This window comes from Petromyzon marinus, chromosome 83 (genome assembly GCF_048934315.1).
Source record: "Petromyzon marinus isolate PM22_M1 ecotype Great Lakes invasive population chromosome 83, UKy_Petmar_22M1.pri1.0, whole genome shotgun sequence".
NCBI classification, from domain to species: Eukaryota; Metazoa; Chordata; class Hyperoartia; order Petromyzontiformes; family Petromyzontidae; genus Petromyzon; species Petromyzon marinus.
In genome coordinates, this window is record NC_133748.1 from 1,483,361 (window position 1) to 1,496,984 (window position 13,624).

General features: G+C 54.1%; 2 protein-coding genes across 2 annotated transcripts in view; one reads left to right on the forward strand and one right to left on the reverse strand.

The window, feature by feature from the left end:
- Window positions 1–7,949: 7,949 nt before the first annotated feature.
- LOC116958798 (CREB3 regulatory factor) lies at window positions 7,950–11,719 on the reverse strand. Its single transcript, XM_076057659.1, has 3 exons — window positions 11,346–11,719; window positions 9,619–9,753; window positions 7,950–8,981 (listed from the first exon to the last, which is right to left on the reverse strand). Exons 2-3 carry the CDS (start codon window positions 9,743–9,745, stop codon window positions 8,821–8,823), a joined length of 288 nt encoding a protein of 95 aa, XP_075913774.1. The 5' UTR covers window positions 9,746–9,753; window positions 11,346–11,719; the 3' UTR covers window positions 7,950–8,820.
- LOC142907818 (uncharacterized) overlaps window positions 10,958–13,624 on the forward strand; it is a 3,923-nt gene continuing 1,256 nt past the window's right edge. The window contains exon 1 of the mRNA XM_076057632.1: window positions 10,958–10,981. Coding sequence (XP_075913747.1) covers window positions 10,958–10,981 — 24 coding nt within the window. The remainder of the gene's footprint in view (window positions 10,982–13,624) is intronic.

Sequence of the window (13,624 nt, forward strand, 5' to 3'; positions counted from 1 at the left end):
GGTCACACACACACGTACAGGCACACACACGGTCACACACGTACGGTCACACACACACACACGTACGGACACACAACACCACACGTACGCGCACACACACACGTACGGACACGCACACACACACGTACGGACACACACGTACGCAGACACACACACAGACGTACGTACGCACGCTAAATGATTATGTACACAGAGAAGTGGTCCGGTTATGGACAGCGGCAGGCGGACACACACACACACTGCAAATCTACACCATCGCTGACAAAATATAAACATCCCACATTCATCATCGCCGTCGGCGCCGCAGTCATCATCATCATCAGCAGCAGCTTCATCATCATCAGCTTCATCAGCAGCACCATTTTCCTTCTGGAGTCAACCTCGGACAGAGAGCGCGAGTTGGACATCCACTGTGCAAAACTATCATCACCACCTCCACCATCACCTCCACCACTACCATCACCTCCACCACCATCACCTCCACCACCACTACCATCACCACCATCACCTCCACCATCACGACCATCACCTCCACTACCATCACCACCATCACGACCATCACCTCCACTACCATCACTATCACCACCACCATCATCACCACTACCATCACCACCACCATCACCTCCACCACCATCACCTCCACTACCATCACTATCACCACCACCATCACCTCCACCACCACTACCATCACCACCACTACCATCACCACCACTACCATCACCACCACTACCATCACCTCCATCACCTCCACTACCATCACCTCCACCACCATCACGACCACCACCAGCACTACCATCGCCACCATCACTACCACACACCACCACCAACAACACACACACAGACTCTCCTGCCATGGGAATGTGGAATTTCCAGTACTGGCTCATCCCATCACCCCCCTCACCCGACCCCAGCAGATTAGCTTAACGCTAAAGCACAACGCGTGTATCGATCTAATACGTATTGATCTCAATACTCCGATATCATCAACAATCATCGCCGCTACCACCACCACCACGTATGCGAGTAGCCAGCGCCACGCCCGGCCGCCTTTGTCTCTCCTTAGTGGACGTGTGTAGCTACTACTGCTACAGCTACTACTACAGCTACTACTGCTACTACTACAGCTACTACAGCTGCTACTACTACAGCTACTACTACAGCTGCTACTACAGCTGCTACTACAGCAGCTACTACAGCTACTACTACTGCAGCTACTACAACTACTGCTACTACTACAGCTACTACTACAGCTACAACTACTGCTACTACTGGAGCTACTACTACTGCAGCTACTACTACTACAGCTACTACTGCTACTACTACTGCTGCTACTACTACAGCTACTACTACTGCTACAGCTGCTACTACTACAGCTGCTACTACTACACACACACAGCACCAGGAGAATCACTCCAGGCTGAGCCACCCTCACGGGAGGGAGAGCCGCGGAGTCAAATCGCCCCTCCAACTCGGCCGTGGGGGGCCGTGGGGGGAGTGGGGGGCCGTGGAGGGAGTGGGGGCCGTGGGTCTGCACGTGCCCCCCACTTTCGTTATGGAAGCAGAGTTCGGTTTGGCAAGGGGCTGTGTCTAGGGGGGGATGGGGAGTGGCTATCATCATCAGCACCAGCAGCAGCATCATCATCAGCAGCAGCACCATCATCATGAGCACCATCTTCATCGCAACCGATGACAACACCACCACCACCACCCTCATTCACACCGTCACTACCATCACACTCCGTCAATACTACCACCACCATCACTACTACCACAGTCACTACCACCATCACTACCACCACAGTCACTACCACCACCATCACTACCACCACAGTCACTACCACCACCATCACTACCACCACCATCACTACCACCACCATCACTACCACCACCGTCACTAACCCCACAATCACTACCACCACCAGCATCACTACTACCACCATCACTACCACCACCATCACTACCACCACCATCACTACCACCACCATCACTACCACCACCATCACTACCACCATCATCACTACCACCATCACTACCACCACCATCACTACCACCATCACTACCACCACCATCACTACCACCACCATCACTACCACCATCACTACCACCACCATCACTACCACCACCATCACTACCACCATCACTACCACCATCACCACCATCACTACCACCACCATCACTACCACCACCATCACTATCACCACCATCACTATCACCACCATCACTACCACCACAGTCACTACCACCATCACTACCACCACCATCACTACCACCACCATCACTACCACCACAGTCACTACCACCACAGTCACTACCACCACAGTCACTACCACCATCACTACCACCACAGTCACTACCACCAGTCACTACCACCACCATCATCACTACCACCACCATCATCACTACCACCATCACTACCACCACCATCACTACCACCATCACTACCACCATCACTACCACCACGGTCACTACCACCACCATCACTACCACCACAGTCACTACCACCACCATCATCACTACCACCATCACTACCATCACTACCATCACCACCATCACTACCACCATCACTACCACCACCACCATCACTACCACCACCACCACTACCATCACCACCATCACTACCACCACCATCACTACCACCACCATCACTACCATCACCATCATCCCTACCACCACCATCACTACCACAACCATCACCACCATCACTACCACCATCGCTACCACCACCATCACGACCACCGTCACTACCACCACCACCATCGCTACCACCACCCATCACTACCACCATGGCTACCACCACCATCACTACCACCATCACTACCACCACCATCACTACCACCATCACTACCACCATCACTACCACCACCATCGCTACCACCACCATCACTACCACCACCATCACTACCACCATCGCTACCACCACCATCACTACCACCATCGCTACCACCACCATCACTACCACCACCGTCACTAACCCCATAATCACTACCTCCACCACCACCATCACTACCACCATGGCTACCACCAGCCATCACTACCACCACCACCATCACTACCATCACCACCACCATCACTACCACCATCACTACCACCACCACCATCACTACCACCACCATCACGACCACCGTCATCACTACCACCATCACTACCACCATCACTCACAACCACCACCACTATCATCATTAACACCATCACTACCACCACCACCATCACTACCACCGCCATCACTACCACCGTCATCACTACCACCACCACCATCACTACCACCATCACTACCACCACCATCACTACCACCATCACTACCACCACTATCATCATTAACACCATCACTACCACCGCCACCACCATCACTACCACCGCCACCACCATCACCACCACCGTCTGCCCAGCGCCTTCGTCGAAAGGCGCTGGGCTAGACAACCACGCAGCACCAAGGGAGTAGTTTGAGGCCGAGTTGACCTAGGGGAGGCCCAGGACCGGTCGTGAACTCGGAGGGGACGAGGCTGAACAGAGCGTTGGGGCAAGCGCTGTTAGCGAGTAGCAGCAGCAGCACCTATGAAGGCTACCGGCACGCTGTAGGTGGCCAGCACCACCACGCCCGGCCGCCTTTGTCTCCCCAGTGGCGACGTTGACTTCACATCCGCTACACCGGCTACTCAGTTGAGGCTGAGTCGACCTTGGGGAGGCCCAGAACAAGGTTTCAGGTAATCGCCATCACCGTTGTGGGCCGTGAGCGGGAATCGAACTGGGGTTAGCTGGGTTCGTAGCGCAGCGTAGCGCTAACCGCTGCACCACCACTCCCCACGTAGACACAAGACACACACAGACATGTATACTCCGGTACACTCACCTACACACTCACTCAGACACTCAAACACACACTCACTCAGACACTCAAACACACACTCACCAACACTCACTCAGACACTCACTCACTCAGACAAACACTTACTCAGACACACACTCACCTACACACTGACTCAGACACACACTCACCAACACTCACTCAAACACACACTCACCAACACTCACTCGGACAAACACTCACTCAGACACACACTCACCTACACTCACTCAGACACACACTCACCAACACTCACTCAGACACACACTCACTCAGACACACACTCACCAACACTCACTCAGACATACACTCACTCAGACACACACACACTCAGACACTCACTCACACACACACTCACATGCACACAGGCACACTAACTCCCACACTCACTCACCTACACTCAACTCACATACACACAGGCACACACACACAGACACGTGAACACACACGTGAACACACACAGACACGTGAACACACACAGACACGTGAACACACACGTGAACACACACAGACACGTGAACACAGACACGTGAACACACAGGTGCACACACACGTGAACACACAGACACGTGAACACACACACAGACACGTGAACACACACAGACACGTGAACACACACACGTGAACACTCACACAGACACGTGAACACACACAGACACGTGAACACACACACACAGACACGTGAACACACACACACAGACTCACCCGCGGTTAAATACCGGAAGCCGTGACATAAATACAGGGGGGGTGGGAGGTACGGGGTGGTGGGGGGGAGGTGGTGGGGGGGGGGTGGGGGGGGAGTTGGTGGGGGGGGGAGTTGGTGGGGGGGGAGGAGGTGGGGGGGGAGGAGGTGGTGGGGGGGGGGGTCAAATTATTTTGAGAATCTGCACCCCACTCATCCACTGCGAGAGATCTCACAACTTTTTGACAATCCTCAGCCGCTCCTCCAACCCCTTCCCCTCCCCCCACCGTGCCCCCCACCGTGCCCCCCACCGTGCCCCCCCACCCTCCACACACACACAAGACGGTGTCTATGTACAGGTCGAGACACACGACACACACAAAGACAAAGACCCCCCCGTGTAGCCTTAACAGACTCTAGGGGCAAGTGCTGTTAGTAGCGAGTAGCAGCAGCAGCGCCTATGAAGGATACCGGCCACTGTGGCTACACACACAGAGGGTGGGTGGGTGGCCAGCGCCACCACGGCCCGGCCGCCTTTGTATCTCCCCCAGTGGCGGCGGCGGCGACGTTCACCGCCACGCACCGGGTACTCACTTGAGGCCGAGTCGACCTAGGGGAGGCCCGGGACGGGCTCGGGCAATCGTCAATGGCGGCGTCGGCCGCGAGCGAGCGGGAATCGAAGCCGGGAGTCGCCGGGGTTCGTAGCGCTAACCACTACGCCCACCGCTCACCACACACACACACACGTACACACACACACACACAGACATACACACACACGTACACACACACACACGTACACACACGCACACACACACGCACACACACACACACACGTACACACACACACGTACACACACACACGTACACACACACACGTACATACAACACACACGTACATACAACACACACGTACACACACACACACGTACACACACACACGTACACACACACACGTACACACACACACGTACACACACACACGCACACACACACGTACACACACACACGTACACACACACACGTACACAGACATACACACACACACGTACACAGACATACACACACACGTACACACACACACGTACACACACACGTACACACACACGTACACACACACACGTACACACACACACGTACACACACACGTACACGCACACACACGCACACACGCGCACACGTACACACGCACACACGTACACACACACACACACGTACACACACACAGACATACACACACACACACGTACACACACACAGACATACACACACACACGTACACACACACGTACACACACGTACACACACACACGTACACACACACACGTACACACACACACGTACACACGTACACACACGTACACACACACGCACGTAGACACACATACACACACACGTACACACACACACACGTACACACACACGTACACACACACGTACACACACACACAGACATACACACACGTACACACACGTACACACACACACGTACACACACGTACACACACACGTACACACACACGTACACACACACACGTACACACACACACACACACGTACACACACACACACGTACACACACACAGACATACACACACACACGTACACACACACGTACACACACACACGTACACACACACACACACGTACACACACACGTACACACACACACGTACACACACACACGTACACACACACACGTACACACACACACGCGTGTCAACAACAACGACATCGACGACAACCGCTGCCGCCAGGCGACGTGAGACGCCCGTGCCAGGCTGGGTGCACGCAAAGCAAAGATGCCGTGGACTCCGTAGACTCCGTGGACTCAGTGGACTCCGTAGACTCAGTAGACTCTGTAGCGTGGACTCCGTGGACTCCGTAGACTCCGTAGACTCCGTGGACTCTGTGGACTCCGTGGACTCCGTAGCCTCTGTAGACTCCGTAGACTCCGTAGCCCTCCGTAGAGTCCGTGGACTCCGTAGAGTCCGTGGACTCCGTAGAGTCCGTGGACTCTGTAGCCTCGGTGGACTCCGTAGACTCCGTAGACTCAGTAGACTCCGTAGCCTCCGTGGACTCCGTAGACTCCGTAGCCCTCCGTAGACTCCGTAGACTCTGTAGCGTGTACTCCGTAGACTCCGTAGACTCAGTAGACGCCGTGGCCCTCCGTAGCCCTCCGTAGACTCCGTGGACTCCGTGGACTCCGTAGACTCAGTGGACTCCGTGGACTCCGTGGCCTCGTAGACTCCGTGGACTCCGTAGACTCTGTAGACTCAGTGGACTCAGTGGACTCAGTAGACTCCGTAGACTCCGTAGCCTCCGTAGACTCTGTAGACTCTGTAGACTCCGTGGACTCCGTAGACTCCGTGGACTCCGTGGCCTCGTAGACTCCGTGGACTCCGTAGACTCCGTAGACTCTGTAGACTCAGTGGACTCAGTGGACTCAGTAGACTCCGTAGACTCCGTAGACTCTGGACTCCGTAGACTCTGTAGACTCTGGACTCCGTAGACTCTGGACTCCGTAGACTCTGTGGACTCCGTGGACTCCGTGGACTCAGTAGACTCTGTGGACTCCGTGGACTCCGTAGACTCCGTGGACTCCGTGGATTCCGTAGACTCCGTAGACTCAGTAGCCCTCCGTAGACTCCGTAGACTCTGGACTCCGTGGACTCAGTAGACTCAGTAGACTCCGTAGACTCAGTGGACTCAGTGGACTCCGTAGACTCCGTAGACTCCGTGGACTCCGTAGACTCCGTAGACTCCGTGGACTCCGTAGACTCCGTAGACTCAGTGGACTCTGTAGACTCCATAGACTCGTAGACTCCGTGGACTCCGTAGACTCCGTAGACTCAGTGGACTCCGTGGACTCCGTGGACTCCGTGGACTCTGTAGACTCCGTGGACTCAGTTGACTCCGCGTGTTGCTGGGGCCAAGTGCCGCAGAGTAGCTAGCGCAGGTCTGTCAAGGGGCAGCCTACCAGGGTGGCCGGCACCACCACCACCACAACTACCACCACCACAACTACCACCACCACCACAACTACCACCACCACAACTACCACCACCACCGCCACAACTACCACCACAACTACCACCACCACAACTACCACCACCACTGCCGCGCCCGGCCGCCTTTGTCTCCCCTTGGCGCCGGCGATGTGTACTACAACTACTACGACGACTACTTCTGGCGGTGGTGGTGGTGGTTGCGGTGGTGGTTGCTGCGATGGTGGTGGTATTTGCGATGGTGGTGGTTTTTACGGTGGTGGTGGTTTTTACGGTGGTGGTGGTTTTTACGGTGGTGGTGGTATTTGCGGTGGTGGTGGTTTTTGTGGTGGTGGTTTTTGTGGTGGTATTTGCGATGGTGGTGGTATTTGCGATGGTGGTTTTTGTGGTGGTATTTGCGATGGTGGTGGTATTTGCGATGGTGGTGGTATTTACGGTGGTGGTTTTTGTGGTGGTATTTACGGTGGTGGTATTTGCGATGGTGGTGGTTTTTGTTGTGGTGGTGGTTTTTGTGGTGGTATTTACGGTGGTGGTTTTTTGTGGTGGTATTTACGGTGGTGGTATTTACGGTGGTGGTTTTTGTGGTGGTATTTACGGTGGTGGTATTTGCGATGGTGGTGGTTTTTGTTGTGGTGGTGGTTTTTGTGGTGGTATTTACGGTGGTGGTATTTGCGATGGTGGTGGTTTTTGTTGTGGTGGTGGTTTTTGTGGTGGTATTTACGGTGGTGGTATTTACGGTGGTGGTTTTTTGTGGTGGTATTTACGGTGGTGGTGGTTTCAGTGTTGGTGGCGGCGGTGGCGGTGGCCGCCGGTGTCCGTGAGCGGGAACCCAACGGTGACGCTGGTGCTAGGCTGGGTGCGCCATCGATCTCCGTGCAGCAGTCAGCGGGGGGGGGGGGGGGGAGTTCACCACCACCACCATCCATTTGTGGGGGGCTGAGTGACCGGTGGAGAAGTTGAAGGCCCCCCACACCCTTGTGGGGGGCTGAGTGAACGGTGGAGAAGTTGAAGGCAGGGTTAGCAGTCTCCCACACCATTCCTCCTCCCGCTGAAGGTGTTTGAGTGAAGAGACTCGGCACCTGGCCCCCGCGTGTTGAGACATCTCAGAGCTAAGGGGTCCCCAGGTCCACCACCACCACCGCCACCACCGCCACCACCACCACCACCGCCTCTGCCGCCTCTGCCGCCACCACCACCACCGCCTCTGCCGCCACCACCACCACCACCACCGCCACCACCGCCACCACCCTCACCACCACCACCACCACCGCCACCACCGCCACCGCCGCTCAGTCCCCCGAGGAGGGAGCCAGCGAGGGTCGTGAGAGCGCTCCGGCGGCCCCGGCAGCGGCCCCCAGCGCCGGACGGAGTCCCCCCGAGAGATCCCCGCCGGTGACTCGCTCCAGCACCAAGTTCACAAACTCCGGGGTGTGGCCGGCCACCATCTGGCCTGCACGGGGGGGGGGAGGGGCGGGGGGGGCAGGGGAGGGGGGAGGGACGCACGACGGGAGACAGAGAAGGGGCGGTGGTGAGGGTAACTACCAACGTGAGTTTGCATTTCGCTAGCTCAGCCGTGCGAGTGATCACGTGGGTACGTGGGTGAGTGGGTGGGTGGGTGAGTGAGTGGGTGAGTGGGTGGGTGGGTGAGTGGGTGAGTGAGTGGGTGGGTGAGTGAGTGAGTGGGTGGGTGGGTGAGTGGGTGGGTGAGTGGGTGGGTGGGCGAGTGGGTGGGTGGGCGAGTGGGTGGGTGGGCGAGTGGGTGGGTGGGCGAGTGGGTGGGTGAGTGAGTGAGTGAGTGGGTGGGTGGGCGAGTGGGCGGGTGGGCGAGTGGGCGAGTGAGCGGGTGGGTGGGCGAGTGGGTGGGTGGGCGAGTGGGTGGGTGGGTGAGCAGGTGGGTGAGCGAGTGGGTGAGCGGGCGGGCGAGTGGGTGAGCGAGCGAGTGGGTGAGCGAGTGGGTGAATGAGTGAGCGGGTGGGTGAGCGGGCGAGCGAGTGGGTGAGTGAGCGGGTGAGCAAGCGAGTGGGTGAGCGGGCGAGCGAGCGAGAGGGTGAGCAGGTGGGCGAGCGAGTGGATGTGAGGGGTGTTACCCAGGCTGGAGTTGATGAGTCTCTCCAGCTTGGCCGTCATGCTCTCCGCCTCGTGGATGGCTCCGTGCTGCTGCTGCTGCTGAACGCGCCGAACAATCTCCTGCTTGATGGCGCGCAGAACGCTCATCAGCCGGTCTGTCGCACACACACCACACACCACACACACACCACACACACGTTACACACACGTTACACACTCACCACACACACCACACACACACACACACCACACACACGTTACACACACGTTACACACTCACCACACACACCACACACACACACACACCACACACACGTTACACACACGTTACACACTCACCACACACACCACACACACACACACACCACACACACGTTACACACACGTTACACACTCACCACACACACCACACACACACACACACCACACACACGTTACACACACGTTACACACTCACCACACACACCACACACCACACACACACCACACACACACACCACACACACGTTACACACACGTTACACACACGTACTACACACACACCACACACGTTACACACGTTACACACCACACACGCACACCACACACACACACCACACACCACACACGCACACCACACACACACACCACACACACACCACACACACGTTACACACACGTTACACACACGTACTACACACACACCACACACGTTACACACACGTTACACACCACACACGCACACCACACACACACACCACACACACGTTACACACACGTTACACACACACACGCACCACACACACACACACACCACACACACACACCACACACACACCACACACACGTTACACACACGTTACACACACACACGCACCACACACACACACACCACACACACGTTACACACACACACGCTACACACACGTTACACACGTTACACACACGCACCACACACCACACACACGTTACACACGTTACACACACGTTACACACACACGTTACACACACGCACCACACACGCACCACACACCACACACACGTTACACACGTTACACACACGTTACACACACACGTTACACACACACACACCACACACACGTTACACACACGTACTACACACACGTTACACACACGTACCACACACACACACGTACCACACAGGGTGGTGAGGATGGTGGTGAGGGTGGTGGTGAGAGTGGTGGTGAGGGTGGTAAGGGTGGTAGTGAGAGTGGTGAGGGTGAGGGTGGTGGTGAAGGTGATGGTGAGGTTGGTAGTGAGGGTGATGGTGAGGGTGATGGTGAGGGTGATGGTGAGGGTGGTGGTGAGGGTGGTGGTGAGGGTGGTGAAAGTGGTAGTGAGGCTGAGCGAGCCCTCACCATGTTCATCGTGAGGGTGGTGAGGGTGAGGGTGGTGGTGAGAGTGGTGATGGTGATAGTGGTGAAGGTGGTGATGGTGATAGTGAAGGTGGTGAGGGTGATGGTGAGGGTGATGGTGAGGGTGGTGATGGTGAAAGTGGTGATGGTGAGGGTGATGGTGAGGGTGATGGTGAGGGTGATGGTGAGAGTGGTGATGGCGATAGTGGTGAAGGTGGTGAGGGTGATGGTGAGAGTGGTGATGGTGAAGGTGGTGATGATGAGGGTGATGGTGATGGTGGTGAGGGTGATGGTGATGGTGGTGATGATGAGGGTGATGGTGGTGAGGGTGAGGGTGATGGTGAGGGTGGTGATGGTGCAAGTTGATGCTGAGCCTGAGCCGACCACCTCACCATGTTCATCGTTGAGCCCAAACAGCTTCACTTTGTTGGCCTCATGCTGAGCTTTCTTCTTCAGACGGCACGCCCTGCACACACAGCAGCAGACAAAGGTCCCCGTGGAGCGGTCAAGGGGCTCGAGGGGCAAGTTCTGTCAGTGCCAGGGCTGAACGGCTCGGGGGGAGAGGGAGGGATCAAATGTCTCTACGCAAAAACCAAAATTGATTTTTTTTTACTGACGGATCTTTGCGATTTGATTTGCGATCGGAAATTTTTTTATTTTAAAAGTCAAGTTTCAGTTCAATATTGACTGGGTCCATCAGCAAGATCACGTAGATATCAAAATAGTAAAAAAAATTAAATAACATTGATAATAAATACGGGAAATATGTAAACATATATTTATCATAAAAAAAATATATGTAAAGTAATGTTTATAATAAGTATAAAATTAAAAAATATATTTATAATAAATATAAAAGTAATAAAAATATATTGATAATAAATATTTAAAAAATACTATTAATAGTAAATAAATAATAATAATTTTGAAAATATATACAAATATATTGATAATAAATATATAAAATGATATTCATAATAAATATAAAATTAGAAAAAATATATTTATGATAAATATGATTTAAAAATTTTTGTTTTCTATCTACGTGACCCAAAGAATATGAATTCCCACAATCAAGATTTAAAACGTGCGATGGAGCCATAGCCACATGCTACTATGTATTTATAAAAATGTTTTTAATTTGAAATAGAGCAACCAAACATAAAGCAGTTGTTAAGTCAACTAAATAAAATTATGATAATAAAAATAATAAAACAATACCAATAAGCAAACAGGACTGTGATTCTCTCTGCGAGTCTCTCTGTGAGTCTCTCTGTGAGCCTCTCTGCGAGTCTCTCTGCGAGTCTGTCTGTGTGTCTCTCTGTGTGTCTGTCTCTGCCTCTCTCTGTGAGTCTCTCTGTGAGTCTCTCTCTGTGAGCCTCTCTGTCTCTCTGCGAGCCTCTCTACGAGTCTCTCTACGAGTCTCTCTGTGAGTCTCTCTGTGAGTCTCTCTCTGTGAGTCTCTCTGTGAGTCTCTCTGCGTGTCTGTCTGTGAGTCTGTCTGTGTGTCTCTCTGTGTGTCTCTCTGTGAGTCTCTCTGTGAGTCTCTCTGTAAGTCTCTCTGTGAGTCTCTCTGTGAGTCTCTCTGTGAATCTCTCTGTGAGTCTCTCTGTGTGTCTGTCTGTGTGTCTCTCTGTGAGTCTCTCTGCGAGCCTCTCTGCGAGTCTCTCTGTGAGTCTCTCTGTGAGTCTCTCTCTCTGTGTCTCTCTCTGTGAGTCTCTCTGTGAGTCTCTCTCTGTGAGCCTCTCTGCGAGTCTCTCTGTGAGTCTCTCTGTGTGTCTCTCTGTGAGTCTCTCTCTCTGTGTCTCTCTCTGTGAGTCTCTCTGTGAGTCTCTCTCTGTGAGTCTCTCTGCGAGTCTCTCTGCGAGCCTCTCTGTGAGTCTCTCTGTGAGTCTCTCTGTGAGTCTCTCTCTGTGAGTCTCTCTGTGAGTCTCTCTGCGAGCCTCTCTGTGAGTCTCTCTGTGTGTCTCTCTGCGAGCCTCTCTGTGAGTCTCTCTGTGAGTCTCTCTGTGAGTCTCTCTGTAAGTCTCTCTGTATGTCTCTCTGTGAGTCTCTCTCTCTGTGTCTCTCTGTAAGTCTCTCTGTATGTCTCTCTGTGAGTCTGTCTGTGTGTCTCTCTGTGTGTCTGTCTGCGAGCCTCTCTGTGAGTCTCTCTGTGAGTCTCTCTGTGAGTCTCTCTGCGAGTCTCTCTGCGAGCCTCTCTGTGAGTCTCTCTGTGAGTCTCTCTGTGTGTCTGTCTGTGTGTCTCTCTGTGAGTCTCTCTGTGAGTCTCTCTGTGTGTCTCTCTGCGTGTCTGTCTGTGTGTCTCTCTGTGAGTCTCTCTGCGAGTCTCTCTGCGAGTCTCTCTGTGTGTCTCTCTGTGAGTCTCTCTGTGTCTCTCTCTGTGAGTCTCTCTCTGTGAGTCTCTCTCTGTGAGTCTCTCTCTGTGAGTCTCTCTGCGAGTCTCTCTGTGTGTCTCTCTCTCTGCGAGTCTCTCTCTGTGTCTCTCTCTCTGTGTGAGTCTCTCTCTGCGAGTCTCTCTGCGAGTCTCTCTCTGTGTGTCTCTCTCTCTGTGTCTCTCTCTGCCAGTCTCTCTGTGAGTCCCTCTGCGAGTCTCTCTGCGAGTCTCTCTGCGAGTCTCTCTCTGTGTGTCTCTCTCTCTGTGTCTCTCTCTGCGAGTCTCTCTGCGAGT

Coding starts and splice junctions, on each gene's coding strand:
- LOC116958798 (XM_076057659.1), bottom strand. CDS start 9,745: ATGAGCGTTCTGCGCGCCATCAAGCAGGAGATTGTTCGGCGCGTTCAG. Junction 8,982..9,618: donor ACTCATCAACTCCAGCCTGG/GTAACACCCCTC, acceptor CCCCCCGTGCAG/GCCAGATGGTGGCCGGCCAC.